We start from the raw sequence: 25493 nt of genomic DNA, 5'->3' as shown, positions 1-25493 counted from the left end.
AATAATAATTTATATACAACTAGGATTGGCATTCTAAAGAAGGTAGGATTTGGGTTGTCTTGAAAAAGTCAGAAAAACTAGAAGGCATATTAAAAAGACAGAGCATCTCAGTAATGAGGGACTGCCAATGGAAAGGAATGGTAGAGGCAGGGTGTCCTCTTTGGGGAAAAATAAGCAGGTCAATATATCTAGATCACAGAGCATATGGAGGGGTGTATAGTGGAAGAAGATAAAAAAAGGGTCAGGTTATGAAGAGTTTTAAAATCATCTCACTTCCTCTAAGACTTTGCACCAGTACTCATACCTTCTCTCACTTCCATCTTCAGTCTCTACCTTTCTCTACATCTTTTCTTTTTCCTCTATTAATTTCCTCTAATATAAAAGGGGGGGGGACATTTTCTCAAACTTAGTGCCCCTTCTCTGACAAGATGACATTCCATGTGTCTCTTTCCTTTTTCAAACTTTTAGAAAGAGTCTTCATTTCTTGCCTTCACTTCATCACTACCTAGTCAACTTTTTGCATTTTAGCTTCTATCTTCATTACTGTTAATTTGTTTTTAATTGGAGTATTTGTTAATAATTCATTATGACCTAACTGCAAAATATAGGACTCTATTCTCAAACCTGATCCTCTATTATCTCTGTGATATAAGGCATTATTAGTTCCTTCTTTTTGCTACTCTATTTCCTTGGTTTCCCCAGAATCCTTTCCTGGATCTTCTGCTTCTCTGATGACTCCTCCATTTCCTTTAATAATTCCTGTTCTTTCTGTAGCTCCCAGGCACTTTCTCTAAAGAGAACCTTCAAGGCCTTTTCTTTGACCAAGGTCTCTTCTCTTTATTTAAACAGTATATTACAATAATACACACTAGAGAAAAAAGTTTTATTCACCTCAATTTTTTTCTTTAAAATAAGATTATCAGAATACCATAAGGTTAGTTATATCTGATAATGATTTTAAAAATTCACTTTGTAAATCCAAGATGTTACTAAGTATTTCTTTTGAAGCATAAAAAAATAATAAAGTAGCATTACCTTTTTTCATCTTTTGTGTTTCAAGAGATGCTTTCTTCCAGCTATTTTCAAAGAAAAAACAGCCATCAAGTGAACTTTTGGTGACTCTTGAAGTTAAGTATCTGTTTTCAGGAATGAGTACTGGCATTTTATTTTCTTCTTTTGAAAATGAAGATATGTTCCTAATGTGAAATACAAAATAAAAAAGAAAATGCAAGAATTTTAGGAATTTTTTCTAATTTCTGCTTTAAACTGCAGAATAAATATTAACCTTAGTTTAAAAGAAAAATGTGTTTTGTGTGTGTGTTTTTAAGAATTTTAAAGCAAAAGAACTTTAGGAATATGGCTAAAATGTATAGACAATGATTTTTTTTTTAATCCTTTTCACCCCATCCTGACTAGGAGCAATTGAGAATCACTTATAGTTTTGGTCAGTCAATTAATACCTATTAAATGACTACTATGTGTCAGACACCTACTTAATTGCTGGGGGATACAAAGAAGAATAGCAAAGTCCCTACTCTCAAGGAACCCAAAGTCTAACTACTTTTTTCCCTTGGGGTCCTCTTTTCTTCTCCCTCTACTACTTCTCATCAGTTCCCAGGGATTTCATCACTAACTCTATATTGATCTGAAAGTATACCTTTCCTTCCCCAAACTCTCTGCTGACTATCCTGGATTAGAATGTTCAGTAGACATCTTAAATTCAATATGTTCAAAACTGAACTCATTATCTTCCCCACCTAAAACTTCATATCCATCTTTTCTCAATAGAGGGCAACACCATCCTCCCAGTACCTCTGGCTTGCAACCTAGGAATCATTCTGGATTCCTCACTCTCATTCCCATAACTAATCCATTAAGCCATCATCTTTACAACATCTCTTCTACACACTTCCTTTGGTCCTCTTGGTATTTCCATCACTCTAGGGTAGGCTCTCATCACCTCATGCCTATATTATTGCCTGCTGGTGGGTCTGTCTACCTCAAGTCTCTTCCCACTCCAATCCATTCTCCATTCAGTCAAAAAGCTCATGTCTAATCATGTCAAACCCACCACCACTATCATGACCACCATTCAGTAAACTCCATTAACTTCCTATCACCTCCAGGATCAAATATAAAATGCAGTTTGGCATTCATAGCCTTTCATATTCTAGCCCTCTTCTATTTTTCCATGTTTTTTATCCCACTTACTTCTTCCAACACGTACTCTTTGATCCAATGACTCTGGTCTACTGGCTTATACTTCAAACAGGACAATTCATTTCTTGGCTCCAGGTATTTTCTCTGGTTATGCCCCAATGTTCTTTCTCCTTTGCTCCAAATACTTCTCTCCTTGGCTTCTTTTAAGTTCCAGTTTAAATCTCACCTTTTACAGGAATCCTTTCCCAAACCTTCTAGATTCCAGTGTCTTCCCTTTGTTAATTAATTCCTATTTATCATGTATATATGTATATATATATATATATAGCTTATTTTGTATTTATTTGTTTACAGGTTGTATCTTCATCCCTCTTCCCTCCCATTAGATTGCAAATTCCTTGAGGGCAGGGACTATTCACCTTTTGTCTTTTTATGTATACCCAGCATTTCTCAGTACCAACTCACAGTAAATATTTATTAAATTGAAAAATTTACTGAATCCCATTTGAATTATCTTGGTTTTGTGTCAAGTTTAACAGCTTCCCCTTTCCTCTAAATGTAGATTATCACCCCCACCATCCTACCCAAAGCTTTTTCCTGGACTACTTCTATTCCCTTTCAACATTTGCTGATCTCACTTTCATGGTTTCAAATATTAAGAGATAACTCTCAAGCTGATAAATACAACATGACTATCTCTAATGAATGGTAGTCACAAATGTTTGAACTGGATTTCCGTTAGCATTTTAAACACAATACATTTAAAATGAAATTAAGTATCTCTTTTCAACCTGCCTCCACTCCTAACTTCTATATTTATATTAAGAGTACTGATATACTTCCAGTCACCTAAACTCAAAACCTTGCTATCCTCTTTGACTTTGAAAAAACCCTCTTCCTCACCTCTAATATGCAATCAGTAACCAAGATTCTAAAGTCATAGCATCTCTTTTATATCTACTTTTCTATACTGATCCTGCTACAGCTCTCTTCTTCATCTGCCAGACTATTGTCCTAGCTAATAAATTGAACTCCTTGCTTTCTTCTAATTTATCTTTCACACAGTTGTGAAAATAACATTCAAAATGGATAGGTCTGACCATGTCACTTACACACAAAAAAACTGTCATTAGGTCATCCTACCTACAGGATGAAATGCAATCTTCTTAGCCTTGAATCTAAAGTCCTTTACAATCTTACTTGACCTTCCGGACTAATTTCACATTATTCCACATATTCTCCATTCTAATCAAACTGGACTACAACTTCTGCTGCTATTTTTTATATTTAGTCAAACCCCTGCTTCCATGTATTCCTACAAGTCACTCACTAAGCCTAGAATGTATTACTTCCTCAATCTTTGAATTATAGGTTCCTTCTCTTCTTTCAGTCATCTGACTAGTTGCTACCTCCTCTGTGAATCCTCTGATCTCCCAATTCTAATCCTCATCAATACACAACTGAAAGTTTTCTCTCCCACTCCAAGTTTTCCTAGATAGTATTTTGTTCCAATTCCTCCCTCTTATAGTATACTCTTTTGTATACATGTGGCAGGAGAATGTAAATTGTATTAAGTCTGAATTATTTTTTTTTCTATTTGTATTGCTGGTATTTTGCATATTGGAGCTGCTTAATAAATGATTGTTCAATTAAATAAACTGGATGATGGCCACCCAAGGGAACTAAAGGGCGTTAGTATGGCAGACATTATGAGATTTCCTTTACTGGTGCAGTAGGTTCTTTTTCAGTAATGGAAGGTTCCCTAGAAAACTTTTGGAAACTTGTCATCAATAGATAGGATGTTGTTTGAGTTGTGCTGGTTTTGTCCAGGTTGGGGCTATTGTCAGGGAGGGGCAGCCAGGCTATTGTGTCTGTACACTGTTGAGGATGGGGGGTTCTTGCAAGTGGCCTCAGCAGGAGCATCTTCCTATTTACTTTTTTTATCCTTATTCTCTTTCTATTCCTTTCTAAGCAACCCTGCCCTGATATTAGGCACAACTCTGGCTATAGATACTGCAGGTTCTTTAAAGGGGTGGAGAGACTGGTGGGCAAGGAATAAAAACACTTAAGATCTAAGGGAGCTAGAAGCTTCAGCAGTCCTATTGCTGCCCTCTATATACATTTTTTTTTTAGGTTTTTGCAAGGCAAATGGGGTTAAGTGGCTTGCTCAAGGCCACACAGCTAGGTAATTATTAAGTGTCTGAGGCCAGATTTGAACCCAGGTACTCCTGACTCCAGGGCCAGTGTTCCATTCACTGTGCCACCTAGCCACCCCTAGTGTTTTATTTTGACCTTTTTAAAATTGATTCTTTTGATCTATAATTAGTGAGGTTAGTTTTAATTATATATTATGATATATGAGTGCTCTTTATTACATTTTAGTCCTTGAAACCAAAATTTTTGAACCAGCTGATCAGGTCCAGAATAACTTGGAATTAAACTTCATAGAATTACACAGGTCATTTATCATTTTGCCTAATTTTTAGAATTCCCCAGAATTCACAGGTAATGTCTTGTAGCACACTTAATCATCTATTTATAGGGAGAATGTGCAGTTTAGAGAAAATAAGTTGAGTAGTCCAACTAATAAATGCAAAAATCTTAGTAATTCATATTTTTTAAAAAAGGAAGTTTTAGCATACTGCAACCTAGTAAATGATATGACAGACAAAATAGCTAATGATATTATGAACTGAAAAAGTAACATTCATTTTAATTTTACTAGATATTAAAAATATATAATTAAATTCTTGTCTTCCTTTTTAGAAAATTGCCAATGTTCAAGTTTGACTTGATCATAACATCAACCTTGCTCTCTTCCAAAGTAATAGTAACTAGTCTGAGATATTTAAGAGTGACTCAATCTCCTAGATTCAATGAAACTTTCTTGAGAAAGGTTTAATCCATTTGTATCATTAAATTCAGAATTCTTGGATGTGTTCATGTGACCCACAATAGTAAATTTACTAAGAAGTCCCTTAAAATTGTGTTATTAGAATGCCTCTTCCACAAATCTGAGATAAAGGTCAAACTACTAGATTTCCAATCTAAAAATTACTTAACCTTGGCTCAAACAAGTGTTAAATATGTTTATAAAAATAATGATTAAAATTTCTAACTTTTTAGTGGACAATTTTTATATTATATAACAATAAATCTTAAAACTTATGAGATAGATAAGTGAATAATACTACTTATTTAAATATATGTATACATAAGGATATGGGTAAATAGCATATTCACAAATAAAGCAATGAAAATTGGAATAGAACTCAAGAGATTCTGACTTCCTGAGTTCTAACTTCCTGATTAAAATAAATTCAACAATAATCATCTTTACAAATATACTATGATTCAAAATTTTGTACACTGGTTCCTTTATACTTGCAAATTAGTCGATATAGGCTTGCATTTTAAATTCTGATCCCTTCTCCCAAATGACGTCACGAGTCACAGTCATCAAGATAGAATTATATCTGAGTATGTGTCAAATTAAGATATTTAGTGAATAATTAAAACTGTGCATGGTAATTTATTTTAAACTGCAATACAAAAACCTAAAATGGGCTCATCAAGTGGGATAGATGATAATTTTTTGGGAAGGAAAGATGTATTGTTAACTTTAGAGAAGGAAAGATATTTTGTTAACTTAGTTTGATTGTAATATACTAAATTCTTAAAGTGACTCTAAATTCTAAAAACACCAGATTATATTCACCACAGTAATAAACTATAAACTTAATATGACTTTTTAGCTCACATTAAAATAAAAAATCTATAAGAATTATGAACATTAGATGTGATCCAGTGCCTAGAGTACTGGCTTGGGATCAAAAGACCTGAGTTCAAATTCATTTTCTATGATCCTGGACAAGTTACTTACCCCTCTGTTTATCTCAGGTTCCTCATCTGTAACACTGGGGACAATTATAGCACCTACAGGGTTGCTTTAAGATAAAATGAGATATTTGCAAAACCCTGTGCAAACCTAAAGAGATTATTTAAATGCTATTATTGCCACTACTGCTATTATTCTCAATTAAAATTTCAAAATACATTGCTTCCTAGTTAATACAAATTACTACAGATGGAAAATACACAATAATCATTAACGTAAATATTAAATGGCATGAATACAATCACATAACAGAAGAGAAAAGCAAAATAGATTAGAAACCAGAATTCAACAATATCCTGCTTCTAAGAAAGAGATTTGAAACAGAAAAATACATGCAGAATTAAAAAAAGGCCTAAAGCAATTATCTGTATACTTCAACTGAAGTAAAATAGCAGAAGTACTCATGATTTCAGACAAAGTGATAAAGAGGTAAACTACATTTTGTTGAAAATATCACAATGAATTAAATTAAATGTGCCAAATGACATAGTATTTAAATCCCTAAAGGAAAAGTTAAGTGAAATTAAAGGGAGAAACAGTTAAACTACAATAGTAGAAGACCTCAAGGTACCCTTTATAAGTCTAGAAAGAAATCTAACAAAAAAATTCACAAGAAAGAAGTTAAAAATCTGAAAAAAATTTACAAAAGATATATATGATAAACCTTTAGAAATTGTTGAATGGAAAAAAAGGAGCATGCATATTTCCAGTTGTCTAATGTACCTTCACAAAAAGTGACCATGAATTAGAACATAAAAACTTCACAAATAAATTGCAGAAAAAGGGAAATACTAAATCTACTGTTTATGTACTATAAACAGTATTTATACTATTACTTTTATACAGTACAATAACAGTATTTACACAGTACTATAACAGTATTTATATTCAAAAGAAGGCTGCTAATAAAACATTTAATTGGAGACTAAATAACAATCCTTTTCCTCCTTGTTTTTGCAAAGTAATGGGATTAAGCAAATTGCCCAAGGTCACACAGTTGGTGATTATTGAGTGTCTAAAATTGGATTTGAACTGTCCTCCTGATTCCAATGTTGGTGCTCTATCCACTATGCCACCCAGTTTCCCCCTAAATAGCTTAATCCTAAGGAATGGTTGGGGGTCAGCTAGGGAGCACAGTAGATAGAGCACCAGCCCTGTAATCAGAAGAACCTGAGTTCAAATCTGCCCTCAGACACTTAATTGCCTAGCTGTGTGTGTCCTTGGGCAAGTCATTTAATTCCATTTGCCTTGCAAAAACAAAAGATAAATAAAGATTGACAACAATGCAAAAAAAATACAAAAATTTGGAAATAGGAAAAATTTACATAACTCTAAATGCTTCCATCAATAAAAGAGAGTGAAAAAAGGAAAATATCATCCAAAAACCACAGAAAGAACTATGGAGTCTGACCTTATCATACTATTTCCTATTTTAAAATTCTGTTTTATGCTTTATGGTTTTTTTTACCCTCTCATTTTTTTTTTTAGATTTTTCAAGGCAATGGGGTTAAGTGGTTTGCCCAAGGCCACATGTCTAGGTAATTAAGTGTCTGAGGTTGGATTTGAACCCAGGTACTCCTGACTCCAAGGCCGGTGCTTTATCCACTGTGCCACCTAGCTGCCCCTACCCTCTCATTTTTTTGTTCTCTTTTGTTGTGATGCATTTTTAAAAATTTTTATTTATAAAAGACAGTGGGGTTAAATGACTTGCCCAAAATCATACAGGCAATTATTAAGTGTCTGAGGCCAGATTTGAACTCAAGTCCTCCTGACTCCAGGGCCAGTGCTCTATCCACTCCACTACCTAGCTGCTCCTATTATGATTCACTTTTTAAAACATATCTAATATAGAAATGTGTATACCTGTATACATATATACATGTATAACCTATATCATATTACTCGCTGTCAAGAGGTGGGAGAGGGTTAGAAGTGAGGAAAAGGAGAGAAAGGGAAAAAATATGAAACTCAAAATTAAAAAAATCAATGATGAAAACTTTTTGCATGTAGTTAGAATAATAAGAGATTTAATTAAAAAATTTTAAAAATAGAAGAACAAATCAATAAAATTACAATGTAACCTGGAAAACTAGAAAATGAACAAATTAAAAGCCCTGGTTAAGCACTAGACTAGAAATCCAGAATATCAAAGAAGAGATTAATACTGAAAGCAAAGCCAAAACAAAATCACACTGAATTAATAAATAAAGCTAAAAGTGGTTATTGAAGAGGAAAAAAATTGATAAATCATTAGTAAATTTGATTAATAAATGACCAATTTAACAATATAAAAAACATAAATTCACAACCAATGAAACTGTAAAAGGAATTTGTAAAATTTTGTCCAATTACATGTCCTCAAAATCTGACACTAAATTAAATGGCTGCATGAAAAAATAAGTAATGCCCAATTTAACAGAAAAAGAAATAGAAGATTTAAAGAACTCAGTCCTAGAAAAAGAAACTGAACAAGTCATAAATGAACTTCAAGGGGGAGTTATGTGGTGCAGTAAATAGAGCACTGGCCCTGGAGTCAGGAGAGCCAGAGTTAAATTCTGACCTTAGACACTTAATAATTACATAGCTGTGTGACCTTGAGCAAGTAACTTAAACCCACTGCCTTGCAAAAATCAAAGCAAAAAAAAAAAGATAATAAATGAAGTTCAAAATAAAATAACTCTCAGGTTCAGATGAATTAACAAGCAAATTCTATCAATTTTTTTAAAAAAATTAAACAGTAAAACCACATAAATTGCATAAAACATTGAGAATGGAATTGATACAAATCAGGGAAAAATCAAAACAGAGATGGTTCAATATTAGGAAAACAATAAACATAATTGGCTATATTAACAAGAACAATAAAAATCACAATACAAAAAAACAGCTTTTGCAAAGACACAAAAGGTTATCCAGTCCAAAAAAAAAACCACTAGAAAGCATGGAATAAGGAGGCAAGTGATGTTTTCCATAGAGAATTCTAGTGAATCCACTAAAAAAATTAGCTGAAACAATTGAATACACCAATATCATATATCAAGATAAGCTCCAAATAGGTATATGACTGGGACTTAAATGGTAACATTAAAAAAAAATTAGAGAAGGTTAAATTATCTATCAAATCAATAAAGAGAGATAGAGTCAATGATCAAATAGAGATAGTCAGAAAAGGTAAAATGAACAATTTTGAACACAAGCAAAATGAATGCAGATAAAAAAATTTTTTAAGGTAAATAAAGAAAAAAATCTTTGCAAGTTTCTCTGATAAAAGTCTTATTTCTAAAGTATGTAGATTAATGATTCAAATTCATATAACTAGAAGCCATTACCCAATTAAGAAATGATCAGTGGATATGACTAGGTAGTTTTTAGAAAAAAAAACAACCCAAGTCATCAATAACTATGTGAAAAAAATGCTTTAGACTTAGAACATTGTACAAAGATGACAGAAAATTATACTATTAAAATGGTAAAATAAACCAATATTTCTGAATTGGTTTTAAATGCTCATTCCCCTACCTTTTTATAAACATAATTTTCACTTGATCCTACCAAGAAAATATAAAAACACAAGTCTATAAGTAAATGAAAGTTGAATTTAGATAGACTATTACAGTAAGACAATCTTCAAGGTCACATACACACTGCTTCACTGCTGCTTGCATTCTGCTGAGTTTTGATCTTTATTCAAGTCAAATAAGCAACATTGTTTTCATCAGCTTCTTAGGTGGCAGAGTACTGGACCTGTTGTCAGTTAGACCCGAGTTTAAATATGGTCTTAGACTTAGTAGCTATGTGAACCTGGGCAAGTCATTTAACCTGTATTCCTATTTCCTCCACGATAAAATGGGGATGATTATAGCATATACTTCCAAGGACTGTTGAGAAGATCAAATGAGAAAATATTTGTAAAGTGATTAGTGCAGTGCTTGGAAAATAGCAGGCTATTCCTAAATGCTTTCTTCCTTACTTCCTTCTTCCCCTTTCTCATCATCAGCCTCTTTCCCGTTCTTGATCATCAGCTACCTGAGATGGTAAGCAATCTGATAAAAGTTTTTCTTTAAATGTGTGTGTGTGTGTGTGTGTGTATGCGTGTGTGTGTCTTGTTTATACTTCATTTTTTTGCATGTTATCTCCCCTATTAGATTGTAAACTTCTTGAAGGTGTTTTGCCTTTCTTGGTCTCCAGTGCTTATTTGATAAAGATTTTACACGCACCATCATGCAAAACATTTTCATATCATTCATTCTGGACAAGAACAACAAAAAAAAAAGGGAAGAAAGGAAGAATAAAAGGAAGGAAGGAAGAAAAGGAGGGAGTGGAAAAAAAGAGGGAAAGAAAAAGAAAGAAAGCAATATAGTATGCTTCAGCCTGAGTTCAAATAATATCTTTCTCTGGAGGTGGATAGTATGCCTCACACTGCTTCACTGTCATTTGGAACTGTCTTGGGTCACTAAATTGCTGATAATAGCTAAGCATTCACAATTTTTCAACATACAACTGCTATTTTGTGTTCAAAGTTCTAATTTTGCTCACTTCATTTTACATTAATTCATATGTCCTTCCAGGTTTTCCTGAAACCATCCTGCTTGTCATTTCTTATAACACAATAATATTCCATCATCATCATATACCACTACTTGTTTAAGCTGGTCCCTAACTGATGGGCATCCCTGTAATATCCAATTCTTTGCCAGCACAAAAAGAGCCATTTAAAATAGTTTTGTTCAAGTAGGTCCTTTTATCATTTTCTTTTTATCTCTTTGGGCTTCAGACTCAGCAGTAGTACTAATGGATCAAAGAGTATATGCACAGTTTGACTGCCCTTTGGACATTCTTCCAAATTGCTTTCCAGAATGGATGGATCAGTTCACAACTCATCAACAATGCATCAGTGTCACAGTTTTCTCATTCCAACACTGATCATCTTTTTTGTCATATTAGTCAATCTAAAAGGTGAGGTGGTATCTCTGTTGTTTTAATTTACCTTTCTCTAATTAATAGTGATTTAAAGCACTTTTTTATATGACTACAGATAACTGATTTCTTTGCCTAAAAACAGCCCATTCATATGTTTTAACCATTTATCAATCAGGAAACTTGTATTCTTATAAATTTGACTCAGTCTCTATTTGAGAAATAACTTTTTCGGAGATACTTGTTGCAAAAAAATCCCCCCCAGTTTTCAGCTTTCCTTCCAATTTTGGTTGTATTGATTTTGTTGGTGTCAAAATTATCTGTTTTACATTTCTTGTTTGGTGCTAAATTCTTTTTTTTAAGGGTTTTGCAACGCAAATGAGGTTAAGTGGCTTGCCCAAGGCCACACAGCTAGGTAATTATTAAGTGTCTGAGGCCGGATTTGAACTCAGGTACTCCTGACTACAGGGCCTGTGCTCTATCCACTGCACCACCTAGCTGCCCCTAAATTCTTTCTTTTACTGACAGGTAAACTATTCTGTGCTTTCCTTATTTACTTACAATATCACTATGTCTAAATCATGTACCCATTTTGAACTTATCTTGGTATATAGGGTAAGATGCTGGGTCTATACCTAGTTTTTGCCATACTATTTTCTAGTTGTACATAGTTTTTGTCAAATAATGAGACTGGGATTTTTTTTTTTGTCTCCACAGCTTGAATTTTTGGGCTTATCATAGATTACTTAGGTCATTTACTACAATGTAGCTAATTACTCCCCAGATCCACCACTCTATTTCTGAGTACAAAATTGTTTTGATAACTACCACAATTTGAGATCTGATACAATTAGACCAACTTCCTTTGTATTTTTCCATTGATTTCCCTTGATATTCTTGAACTTTTGTTCTTCTGGATTAATTTTATTATTTTTTCTAGCTCTATAAAAAATTTTGTCCTTGATTGGTATGGCATTGAATATATTAATTTGGGTAGAATTATTTTTATATATTGGCTCAGCCTATTCACAAGTTTTTAACCTTTTCCCCAGTTATTTAGATCTGCCTTTGTCTGAAGTGTTTTGTAATAGTGTTCATAAAGGTCATACATTGGCAGGTAGATTCCCAGATATTTTATATTGCCTAGTTATTTTAAATGGAATTTCTCTTTCACTGCTGGACTTTGTTGGTAATATATAGAAATATTGATGTATGTGGTTTTATGTTTATCCTGCAACTTTGTTAAAGTTGTTATTTCAACTAGTTTTTTCAGTTGATTCTCTAAGTATACCTTCAAAAAAGTAGTCCTTTTTCCTCATTGTTTATTCTAATTACTTAAATTTTTTTCTTTTCTTATTACTAGAGCTGGCATTTCCAGTACAACATTGAATAAGGGGCATTCAATTGTATTAGGGAAGATTTCAACTTAATTCATATTACAGATGCTTTGCTGATGGTTTTAGATAAACATTACATATTATTTTAAGGGAAGCTCTATTTATTCCTATGCTCTCTAGTGTTTTTTAATAGTAATGAGTATGGTATTTTGTCAGTCTTTTTTTGGGGGGGGAACTATTGAGTTGATTTCACTTACTAGGTTTTTTTTTGCTGATATGGTCAATTATGCTGACAATTTTCCTAATACTGAACCAACCCTGTATTTCTGATATGAATCCCACTTGATCATAGTATATAATTCTTGTCATGTATTGCTGTAATCTCCTTGCTATTGTTTTATTTAAAATTTTGGCATTAATGTTTTATCAGGGAAATTAATCTATAGTTTTTCTGTGCTCTTCTTGGTTTAGGTATCAGTACCATATATGTGTCATAAAATGAGTATAGTATGACTCCTTTGTAAAGTGTTTATAATATTAGGATTAATTTTTCTTTAAACATTTGGTAAAATTTGCTTATGACTACAACTAGTACTGAGGATTTTTTCTTAGGAAGTTTATTGATGGCTTGTTCAATTTCTTTTTCCAAGATTGGGTTATTTAAATATTCTATTTCCACTCTATTTTGCTAACCTGGGCAACTTACATTTTTGAAGATATTCATCCATTTCATTTAGATCATCAAACTTACTGGCATATAATTGGGTAAAAAGATATTATATTAATAATTGTTTTACTTTTCTCTTCAATGATGCTAAATTCACTCCTTTCATTTTGGATACAAGTAATTTCATTTTCCTTTTTAATTTTAAAAAATCAAAATAATGAGTTTTTCTATTTATTGAGTTTTTTCATAAAACCAGCTTCTAGTTTTATTTATTACTTTAATGGTTTTCTTACTTTTAATTTTATTAACCTCTGATTTGATTTTTAGCATTTCCAATTTGGCACTTAATTGGGGATTTTTAATTTTTCTTACTAGTTTTTTTTTTACTTGCATGTCCAATTCACTGATCTACTCTATCTCTATTTTATTGATGCAAGCAATTAGACATATAAATTTTCTCCTAAGTACCATTTTAGTGGTATTCCCTAAATTTTGGTATACTGTCTCACTGTTGTCATTCTCTCTCTCTCTCTCTTTTGGTTTTTGCAAGGGAGTAGGGTTAAGTGGCTTGCCCAAGTCCACACAGCTAAGTAATTATTAAGTGTCTGAGGCTGGATTTGAACTCAGGTACTCCTGACTCCAGGGCCAGTGCTCTATCCACTGCGCCACCTAGCCACCCCTGTCATTCTCTTTAATTGAAGTTTTGGTCAATTATTCCAATGATTTCTTTTCTGATTCACTTGTTTTTTAGAATTGGATTATTTACTTTCTAATTAATTTTTTTTAGGTTTTTGCAAGGCAATGGTGTTAAGTGATTTGCCCAAGGTCACACAGCTAGGTAATTATTAAGTTTTTGAGGTCGGATTTGAACTCAGAACCTCCTCAATCCAGGGCCAGTGCTCTATTCACTGTGCCACCTAGTTTCCCCTTCTAATTAATTTTTGTTTTGTTTTTTTTGTTTTTTTTGCAAGGCAAACAGGGTTAAGTGGCTTGCCCAAGGCCACACAGCTAAGTAATTATTAAGTGTCTGAGACCTGATTTGAACCCAGGTATTCCTGACTCTAGGGCCGGTGCTTTATCCACTGCGCCACCTAGCTGCCCCCTAATTAATTTTTAATCAATCTTTACCCTACCCTTTAGTGAGTCTAAGTTTTATTTATGATCTGAAAAGGATGTATTTGATATTTAATATTTCTGCTTTTCAGCATTTGGTTATGATGTTTTAATGCTCTAAATACTCAATTATCAATTCTCTAATACCCTAATACTCAATTTTTATTTAGGTGTCATATGAAGCTGAAAAATAAGTATATATTCCTTTCTATTCCCATTCAGTTTTCTCCAGAGATGTGTCATATCAAACTTTTCCAAAATTCTATTTACCTCAACTGCTGTTTTTTTGTTAAATTTATCTAGTTTTTAGAGGGGAAAGTTGAGGTCCCCACTAATATAGGTTAATTAACTCAATTCAACTTTTTCAAAAATTTAGATGCCATTCTGGTACATATTTGTTTAGTTTACTTTATTGTCTATGATACCCTTCATCAAGATATAGTTGCCTTTCTTATCTCTTTATAGTTATATCTACTTTTCCTTTTGCTTCAACTGAAGCATAATAGATTCTGTACTCGTCCCTTACCTATATTCTGTGTGTCTCTGTTTATATTTCTTGTAAACAATGTATTGTAGGATTCTGATTTTCATTCCATTCTGTTGCTCATTTTCATTTTATGAGTTTATTCCATATATAATCATACTTATGGCAACTCTATTTCTCTCTATCCCATCCCATTTTTCCTTGTTTATTCTTTTCTCTTACATCCATCCTGTCCCTTCTTATAAGTGTTTTACTTCTGATCACCACCACCCCCCAATCTGCCCTCATTTTATCAATCTCTGCTTCCCCTTTCTCTTATTCCTGTTCCATTTTGCTTCCCTAGAGAGTAAAACAGATTTCTATTTCATTCCAATTGTGTATATTATTTCTTTGAGTCAATTCTGATGAAAGTAAGCTTCAAGTTTTATCCACCATCTCATCCCATCTTACCGTCTATTAAAATAACTCTTTCATTCCTTCTTTATTAGATAATTTGCCCCATACTATATTTTTCCTCCCTCTTCTCCTAGTACAATCTTTCTTACCTCTCTATTTTGCTTTTTTTTGGTGTATTATCCTATCAATCACCTTATATTTTCACCCTCTGCCTATGAATATTCCTTCTAATTGTCCTTATAGTCATGAAGTTTTTAAAGAGTTACATTTTTCCATATATAAGATATAAACATATGTTTATAATATATGAATATGCTAATATAGGAATATATAATAAATGTATAAACAGTTTAACCTTATTGAATCTTTTGTTTTCTCATTCTTGCTCTTTACCCTTTTGTGTTTTTCTTTCATATTTGAAGATCAACTCTTTTTTATTCAACTCTGGTCTTTTAATTAAGAATAGCTGAAGTCCTCTATTTCATTAAATATCCCTTTTTTTCCCCCTAAAGGATTATACTTAATTTTGTTGGTTAAGTGATTCTTGGCTGCAATCCTAATACCTTGACCTTCCAGATATCATATTGCAAACCCTCTAGTTCTTTAATATGGAAACTGCTAAATCCTGTGTAATCCTTGTTGTAGACTCCATGATATTTTAATTGTTTGTTTCTTGCTGTTTACAGTATTTTCTCTTTGAATTGGGAGCTCTGGAATTTGGCTATAATGTTCCTGGGAATTTTCATTTTCAGATATCTTTCAGATAGTGATTGGTGGATTCTTTCCATTTCTATTCTGCCTTTTGATTTTAGAACATCAAGGTACCTCTCTTTAATAATTTTTTTTAAGATGTTATCTAGGCTTTTATTTTGTTTTTCGGATCATGACTTTCAGGTAATTCAATAGTTTTTAAATGAGTTCTCCTGGATCTATTTTCCAGGTCAATTGTTTCACTGAGAAATTTTACATTTTTCTTTCAATTTTTAATTTTATCAAATCTTGATGTCTTGTTAAGTAATTATTTCCACTTGCCCAATTCTAACTTTCAAGGAATTATTTTCTTCAATGAGCTTTTGTACTTCATTTTCTATTTGGTCAATTCTATTTTTAAGGAGTTATTTTCTTCAGTGAGTTTTTTTTCTATTTTATTCCATTTGTTTTCCTTTTACCAAACTATTTTTAAAAAATTATTCTCTCATATTACCTTCATTTGCCCCCAATTTTCTACTTCTGTAATTTGTTTTAAAAAAAATTTTTGTTAACTAATCCAGAAGTTCTTTTTATGCCTGAAACCAAAAGACATTTTTCTTTGAGGCTTCACATGTAGCTATTTTGACATTGTTCTCTTCTAGGTTTGTATTTTAATCCTTGCTGTCATCATAGTAACTTTCTATAATCAAAGGCTTTTGATCATATATATTTATGTGTGTGTATACACACACACACACACACACACACACACACACACACATATAGTGACTTGGTATATTTATGCAAGAATTGAATTTTGCTCTTTCATTGTCTCAAGCATCTTCTGTCAGGCCTTGGGGCCCTTGCGGCTGGTTTGCACTGGAGGCGGATCTTGCAGTGTCTTCCTATTGGCTTCCCTTGGGTATAGGGTTTTATTACTGGTCTGTTCCAGAGGAAAGACTTTGCAGTTGGATTACTTCAGAGGTAGGTATTCTCTTCAGGCCAGCCCTGGGGCAAGGATCTGTAATGGTATATATATGGTCTTGCAGCTAGTCAGCAATGGGGATGAGATGGTCTATGCTATGGATGGGGCTGCTGAGGTGGGATCTGGCTATGCTGCACAGACATGAATACAGGACCTTACTAGTGGACTGCCTAAGAGCTTGGAGCCTTGCTGCAGGAGCCCTGCTGTGCTGCCTGCAGCTTCAGCCCTCCACCTCAATCCTCTCCCATTTCAGTGAAACAGATCTCTTTCTTGCCATGCTGTTGCTTTACCACTCCTAAATCAGCTCTGAGGGAATTTTAAATATTGTTTGTAGGGGAATTTGAGAGAGACCCAGGAATTCCTGCCACTCTCTACCTTCTTAGTACTGGGAGTCCAAATACTTTCTTACTACTTTTCAAAGTGACATTTTTAAACATTTCCCCCCTGATCAATCCTGATACATTGTGCATCTCATAATTTCTAGTCCACCAAGGGAGAAAAGATCTGAATCATCAGGCTTTGACTACATCCAATATATCTTTTGTGTTTGTTTTTTGCAAGGCAGTGGGGTTAGATGACTTGGCCAATGTCACACAGAAGTGTCTGAGGCAGGATTTGAACTCGGGTCCTCCTGACTTTAAGGCCAGTGCTCTGTCCACTGAACCACCTAGCTGCCCCCATCCAATATACCTTTTAACCACACCTAATTACTGAAATATTCATTGAGTTCAAAGTAAAATTCTAATGTTAACCCATAGATTGGCCAGCATTTGAGAACTTCATTTTTTAAATGCTTTAAATTAGATTTATCATGTTTTTGAACCATATCACTGAATAAGTAAACTTTTTTTTAGGAAGTCAGTCAAAATTCAGGCATTCCTTTGAGTCTTATTTTTCTTCACCTCCTTTTCCATCTTTTTCCCCCATTTCTTCAAGTCTAGTCTTCTCTTTTATTTCCTTTGAAATTTTTTCATTTTCATCTGGTTTCTATTCATATTTTGCTTCTTTAGGTTCATAAAGTGCATTAATTTCACTCCTTTTATCAAAATGTGGCTGGTAAAGAGCATACTTTGAAGGACATAAACTTCTTCATAGAATTTACCTTCTTTCTAAACATTTAACTTAAAGGTTTCTGAGGGTATTTGACATACTGCTTCATTAATCCTGCCAAGCTTTCAATGTAACAAGTTCATGTTCCTACCAATACAATATTTCTAGGATTGCAATTGCAATTTGAGGATTTTGCATCATTTGACCAGTAAGCTGGTGAGCTTTGCTATTTATATCTCCACCATTTCTTTTTCTCCCATTTCAACTTTCTGGTCACATTCAGATTGTTCTTTGTCTTCAATGTCTGTCATCTTTGATATCTGTGGCAACCATGGAGACCAAGAATCCAAAAAAAGCCCAGGGTAATTTAAAGCAATGACAGCACGAGAAAAGAACAGAAAGAAGAGATGAAGAAGGATGAAGCTCCCTGGGCAAACTGTATTTTTAAAGGGTGAGAGTCTCTACTCTCCCTTGTTCAGAGCTCCTCTGGAATAGTTTGTGCCATTCTGAGTGTAAGGAGGACACTGATAAGCCAAAGGATTATCAAGATGGTAAAGGTGCTAGAGTTCACATAATATGGGGATCATTTGAAGGACTTGGGCATTTTTCAACTAAGAAGACTCAGAGGGACATGATATCTGTCTTCTAGGACATAAAGGCTTAAATAGAGAACTAGCATTCATTCAGTTATTTAGGTTTGCAAAATATTGTGCATCTCATTTGATCTTCATAACAGCTCTGTGCTATTATAACTCTATTATTACAGATGAGGACACTCAATCACAGAGAGGTTAGATGACTTTTCCTGATCACAGTTAGTAATTGAGGAAAGATATGAACTCAGGGTTTTCTGAGTCCAAGTCCAGTATTCTTACCTAGGGTGGCACCAAGCTGCTTTGTGGATGTTGTCACATGGAAGGTACTATACTTGTTCTGTTTGGTTCTAGATAGCAGAGCTAGAAGCAATGTGTAGAAGATATATAAAGGCAAATCTGAGATATCTAGATGGTACAGTGAATAAAGTACTGGTCTTGAAGTCAGGATGATCTGGATTTGACTCTCGTCTTGTTATTTAGTCACTGTAATCCTAGGTAAATCATTTAACTTCTGAGTTTCCTCAACTGTAAAATGGAAATAATACCACCTCCTTTATGCATTACTGTGAGGATCAAATGAAACAATATATATATATATATATATATATATATATATATATATATATATATATATATATACATAACACATAAATATTGTAATGTTTGCCTAAGGTCCAGTTTTCTTTAGCTTCTGATGAATTTGCAAGTCTACCAGCACTATTTCTCAGGCCCTGTATGTCATAGGGAGACAACTATATCAACTGTCAAAAAATGTTATAGTCAGTTATTTTTCCATGGGTATGCTCTGTAAAGTCTCCTTTAAGAAGAAATTCTCATGGTGATCTCAAAATCACCAGGTCTAATCTTATTTAAAAAAATACAGAAACTTATTATCCTATAATCAGAGAGAATTAAGAGAAAATTTTCGAAATGAATGGGAATTTAGTGATCTTGGAGTAGACACCATTTTCAGAATTCTAGAGTCTTTGAAAATCAAATGAGAGTACCAGGAGAACACTATACATATACCAGGAGACCTTTGTTCACATTAACAACATTGTGTGATGATCAACTATGACAGACTAAGCTGCTCACAGGAGTTCAATGCTAAAAGACTCATGCTAGAAAATGTCATCCACATCCACAGGAAAAGCTATGGCATCTGAATGCAGACTATTTTCACTTTTTAAAATTTGTTTTATATATTTTTTCTCATTTTTCCCTTTTGTTCTTTTTTTCCTTTTACAACATGGCTAATATATATTGAACATGATTTATATTGTACATGTAAACCTATATCAGATTACTCATGGTCATGGGGAGAAGGGATAGAGGCAGAAAAATGTGAAACTCAAAATCTTACAAAAAATGAATGTTAAAAACTATCTTTACATGTAACTAGGGAAAAACAAATAATTTTAAAAAGAAAATCAAATGAGAAGACAATCTGCAAACAACTCTGTACAAACAAGATATATTCAGGATAAACTGGGGATAGTCTCAAAGGACAGTAAGATTAAAAGGGACTGGGAAAGTTTTCTTTCAGAAGGTGGGACTTTAGTTAAGACTAGAAAGGAGTCAGGGAAGTTAGAAGCTGAAGATGAGGAGGGAGATCATTCTTAGCATGGCTGAGGAGGGGGAATAGGAGGAACAGTTGGAATGTTGTTTATGAGAAATAGCAAGGAGGTCAGTATCATCGGATCACAAGAGTATATAGAGAGGAACAAGATATAAGAAGACTGAAAAAGCAGGAAGGGTGTAGTTTGGAAGGGCTTTAAAAGCCAAATTGAGTATTTTTTATTTGACAATAGGCATAATTGGAAGTCACTATATTTCACTGAATGGTGAGAATGACATGGTCAGAACTATGCTTTAGGAAAATCAACTTGACAGGTGAGAGGAAGATGGAGTACAGAGAAATTTGAGGCAGGGAAGACAACCATCAGGTTATTGCAGTTGTTCAAGAATAAAGTGATATGGGCCTACACCAGAGTAATGGCAATGTCAGAAAAGAAATGGGAGAGGGAGGCATATACAAGAGAGGTTTTGAAGGTAGAATCAATAGGTGAGAAAAAGAGAAAGAAAAATCAAGGACAACAACTAGGTTGCAGCCTGAATGACTAGAATAGTGTTTTTGGACAGTAAAACAAGAAGTTAGGATGAGATTAGAGTTTTGGGGAAAAGATGAGTTCAGTTTGGGATAAGTTAACTCAAAGAGAAAAACAAGTTATTCACTTTCAAGATGTCTAATAGGTAATTAGAGGTGTATAATAGGAAGTTAGGAAAGATTAGGGTTACAAAGCAGATATCAAAGTCACTGCATGGAGATGAAAATGAAATTTTGGAAGCTAACAGAAACTTAGGGAAACCCCCAAATGATTAACAGGTATGACATGGATGAAGATACAGCAAAGGAAACAAAGGAAACAAAGAATCAGGCAGAAAGAAGAAAACCAAGAGAGAAGAGAATCAAAAAATGAGAAAGAGAATATTAATTAGTGCTATTGATAGTATCAAAGGCTGCAAAACTGTCAAGGAGGATGAGGATTGAGAAAAGGTCATCATATTTGTTAGTTAAGAGATCACTGGTAACTTTGGAAAGACCTATTGAGTAACAAGGTCAAACACCAGAATATTGAACATTAGGAAATGGGTGGGAGGAAAGGAAATTGTATTTGGCCTTCTGAAGGAGGCTAACTACAAAATATTTTATGAACGTGCTTTATATAATCTATATGAAATAGAAATATTTTTGAATATATATGTCTTTATTGGAGTACAGGTCTGGTAAGTGGTAGGTCAAAGGATATTTGATGACTTTCTAATTAGAGTTCCTAATTACTTTCCAAAATGGTTGGTCCGGTTTTCAGTTCTTTCGTTAGTATACCACAAATGTCTCTTCACATTGTCTAACATTTGTCATTTTTCTGTCATCTTTACCAATCTGATAGTTGTGAGAATCTAAAAGTTGATTTAATCTGAATTTTTATAATTATCAGTTATTTAAAGCATTTTTTCTTGATCACTGATTGCTTGAATTTCTTTTCCAGAAAATTGCATTTTCTTAGCCTTTGATTATGAATTGGAGAATGGCTTTTATCAGAATTAGTTCCTTAAAAGTCTTGAAAACGAGACCTTGATCAGGGAAATTTCTTGTGAAGGGCTTTTTCTCAATTACTTATTTTCTTTTCTGATTTTAACTACATTAGATTTGGTTTTTTGCAAAAACTTTAAATCACTTTTCATCAAAAAATTTTGCATTTTATATTGTTATCCTATATTTTATTCATAAATCTGAAAAATAATTTCTTCCTTACTTCTCTAATATTTTTGACATGACTTTTTCTATCTAACTCATATGCATGGGAGTTTATCTTGACTTATGGCAGGAAGGATGGCTCTAAGCTTAATTTCTGTGGGATACTGTCCAGTTTTCCCAGTACATTTTGTCAAAAAACAAGTCCTTCCCTCAGGAACTAGGGTATTTAGATTTTTCAAACAATATATTATTTGCTTCCATATATGACGTACCTAATGTGTTTCACTGTTTTTATTTTAAAACCAGTACCAAATCATTTAAGTAGCAATTTGCAGATTACATTTTCTTTTATTTTTTCAGTCTTTTGGTTTTGTTTAACAAAATCCTGGTGTCTCATAGTCACTAGATTCCATTTGTCTAATTCTAAATTTTAGTTTGATTTTCTTCAGTTAGCTTCTGTTTCCTTTTCCAGTTGGTTAATCTTACTATTAGATGTTTCTTTCCTTTTCCAGTTGTTTACTTTTACTTTTAAAGGTCGTTTGCTTCAGTCAATTTTTCATAATTCTCCTGCATGACTCATTTCTTTTCTCGATTTTTCTTCTTCCTTTCTTTTGAGCTCTTCTATTAAGAGTTCTTTTTGGATATGAGATCAATTTATAAACTCTATGAGCTTCACATACAGGCATATCATTTTCCTCTTCTGAGATGGCATTTTTATTGTCTCTATTATAAAAAATAGATTTCTACAGTTAGCACTCTTTTTGCTAATTTTGATAATTGAGCTCTGCTACTGAGGCATGGAGGTTTAGTGCCAAGCCTTTTGTATTGGGGGCTGTGAGTCTAGTCTCTGGATTTCAGCTCTGTCTTCTTGGTGTTTGCAGTTTGTTCCCTGCATTAGGATAGCCTAATGCTGCACCAGCTTCTGAGGCTCAAACCTTGCTGGGTTCAGCCTGCTGAGCCTGAACCTGAGAAGCACTGCAGTCAAGAGCTTCATCCTATTTTACCAGCTCTTCCACTTACACTGGGCGATACACCCCTTTTACCCAAATGAGACAGGTCTTTTCCAAGTTTCTCCAGGTCTCCTCAGTTGAAAATTTGTTTCACCCTATTTTTCTGCAGGTTTTGTCACTTTAGGATCTGTTTAGAGGCTAGCTTCCAGTCACTATCTTGGCTCTGCCCAGGGAGTCTCAATTAATGATTTATATAGCACAGTTTGAGATTTGATACTGCTAGATCTTTTTCTCACTTTTTTCATTTTTTAAAATTCTTTTAATTCTTCATTTTAGACCTCTTTTTTTAGGTCTATAAAATATTCTTTTGGGAGTATAGTACTATATTGAATAATTAAATAAATTTCAATAGTATTGCCATTTTTATTATGATGGCTTGGCTAATTATTTAGGTCTTCTTTTGCAAATAGTGCAAGATTAAGTGCAAGTTAAGATTCATATAGTCCCTAGGTGAAGCTTAGAAGATATGTCTCCAAATATTTTATAGCTTCTATAATTATAATTCTTTTTTATTAAATTTTTTTATTAAAGATATTGAGTTTTACAACTCCCCCCCCAATTTTACTCCCCCCCCCATGGAAAGCAATCTGTCAGTCTTTACTTTGTTTCCATGTTGTACATTGATCCAAATTGAGTGTGATGAAGAGAGAAATCATATCCTTAAGAAAGAGACAAGAAGTCTAAGCGGTAACAAGATCAGACAATAAGATATCTGGTTTTTTCCCTAAATTAAAGGGAATAGTCTTTGAACTTTGTTCAAACTCCACAGCTCCTTATCTGGATACAGATGGCACTCTCCTTTGCAGACAGCCCAAAATTGTTCCCGATTGTTGCACTGATGGAAAGAGTGAGTCCATCAAGGTTGAACATCACCCCCATGCTGCTGTTAGGGTATACAGTGTTTTTCTGGTTCTACTCAGCTCACTCAGCATCAGTTCATGCAAATCCCTCCAGGATTCCCTGAAATCCTGTCCCTCCTGATTTCTAATAGAACAATAGTGTTCCATGACATACATATAACATAGTTCACTAAGCCATTCCCCAACTGAAGGATATTTACTTGATTTCCAATTTTTTGCCACCACAAACAGGGCTGCTATAAATATTTTTGTACAAGTGATGTTTTTACCCCTTTTCATCATCTCTTCAGGGTATAGACCCAATAGTTGTATTGCTGGGTCAAAGGGTATTCACATTTTCGTTGCCCTTTGGGTGTAGTTCTCCAGAAAGATTGGATGAGTTCACAGCTCCACCAACAGTGTAATAGTGTCCCAGATTTCCCACAACCCTTCCAACAATGATCATTATCCTTTCTGGTCATATTGGCCAATCTGAGAGGTGTGAGGTGGTACCTCAGAGAAACTTTAATTTGCATTTCTCTAATAATGATTTATTTTATGATTCGATTTATCTAGATCTGAGAGCCAGAGGTTGAGGTCTCCTACTAGTAGAGTTTTGCTGTCTGTGTCTTCCTGTAGTTCTTTCAGCTTCTCCTCTAAGAATTTGGATGCTGTCCTATTGGGTGCATATATATTTAGTATTGAAATAGCTTTATTGTCTATGGTACCTTTTAGGAGGATAAAGTTAAACTTCCTTATCTTTTTTAATGGTATCTATTTTTGCTGGTGCATTGTCTGAGATAATGATTGCTACCCCTGCTTTTTTTACTTCAGCTGAAACAAAATATATTTTGCTCCAACCTTTTTCCTTTACTCTATATGTAGCTCTCTGCTTCAAATGAGTTTCTTGTAAGCAACAAATATGCAGATTCTGGGTTTTAATCCACTCTACTATTCCCTTACCTTTTTTATTTTAGGTTTTTGCAAGGCAAATGTGGTTAAGTGGCTTGCCCAAGGCCACGCAGGTAGGCAATTATTAAGTGTTTGAGACCGGATTTGAAGCCAGGTACTCCTGACTCCAGAGCCGATGCACCACCTAGATGCCCCTCACTTATGTTTTAAGGGAGAGTTCATCCCATTCACATTCAAGGTTATAATTACTAATTTTTTATTGCCCTCCATACTTCCCTGTTTGTATTTTCCTCCCTCCCCCCTTTATCCATATCCCCCAGTATTTAGTTTCTGAATACCACCCCCTTCAGTGTTTGCCCTCCTATATCACCCCTCCCTTTCTTTCCCCTTTCTTTTTCCCTTCCCTTCCTTTTGTTAATTCCCCCTTTTTTCCCCTACTTCCCCTCCCTTTCTCTATCTCCCCTCCCCTTTTCCCCTTTTAATCCTTGAAAGGTTAGATGTTTTTTAATTTAACTAAGTATATGTAAATTGACTTTAAGCCAAGTCTGATGAGAAGAAGATTCAGGTGTTTCTCATCTCCATTCTTCCCCTCTATTACCCTAGGTATTTTGTACCTCTTAGTGTAATGAGATTTATCCCCATTCAATCCCCTCCCTCCTCCTGTTTCCTTTCTGTCCCCCTTTTTAATGAGGTAGTGTTTTTAAGATCATTCTATCTGAGTCATAGAAAATTCTGAGTATCTGTCACTTCTAGCTAAGTCTAATAGTTAAAATTCTTGAGTTATTAGAGTCTTTCTCCCATGTGGGGTTAAAGCCAGTTACATCTCATTGGATAGCAGTCTCATGGATAGGTCATGAATGTCTGTCCATCACTTCTGGCTAGGTATATTCTCTCTGTTAGAGTTACACTTCTCAAGATTTATGAGAATCTTTTCCCCCCATGCTGGAATATAGCCAGTTTCAACTTATTGGATAGCAATTTTTTTTACTGCCCCCCCTTTTTTTATAGGTTTTTTTTTCCAAGTCAAATGGGGTTAAATGGCTTGCCCAAGGCCACACAGCTAGGTAATCATTTAGTGTCTGAGGCTGGATTTGAACCCAGGTACTCCTGACTCCAGGGCCAGTGCTTTATCCACTGTGCCACCTAGCCGCCCCCATGTGTCTCTTGAACCTCCTGTTTG

The 25493-nt window shown here is 34.0% G+C and overlaps 1 protein-coding gene and 1 pseudogene across 6 annotated transcripts in view; both read right to left on the bottom strand.

Annotated features, from left to right (window-relative positions):
* CXH8orf89 (chromosome X C8orf89 homolog) overlaps positions 1-25493 on the bottom strand; it is an 82108-nt gene that overhangs the window by 33961 nt on the left and 22654 nt on the right. For all 6 annotated transcript variants that reach the window (XM_074200113.1, XM_074200115.1, XM_074200116.1 and 3 more), the window contains one exon: positions 1036-1196. In XM_074200113.1, the coding sequence (XP_074056214.1) occupies positions 1036-1196 (161 nt within the window). The remainder of the gene's footprint in view (positions 1-1035; positions 1197-25493) is intronic.
* LOC141497464 (nucleosome assembly protein 1-like 1) lies at positions 16699-18789 on the bottom strand (annotated as a pseudogene).

This window comes from Macrotis lagotis, chromosome X (assembly GCF_037893015.1).
Source record: "Macrotis lagotis isolate mMagLag1 chromosome X, bilby.v1.9.chrom.fasta, whole genome shotgun sequence".
NCBI lineage: Eukaryota > Metazoa > Chordata > Mammalia > Peramelemorphia > Peramelidae > Macrotis > Macrotis lagotis.
The sequence above is the reverse complement of the archived record's forward strand: the minus strand, read 5'-3'. Positions and strand labels throughout refer to the sequence as shown.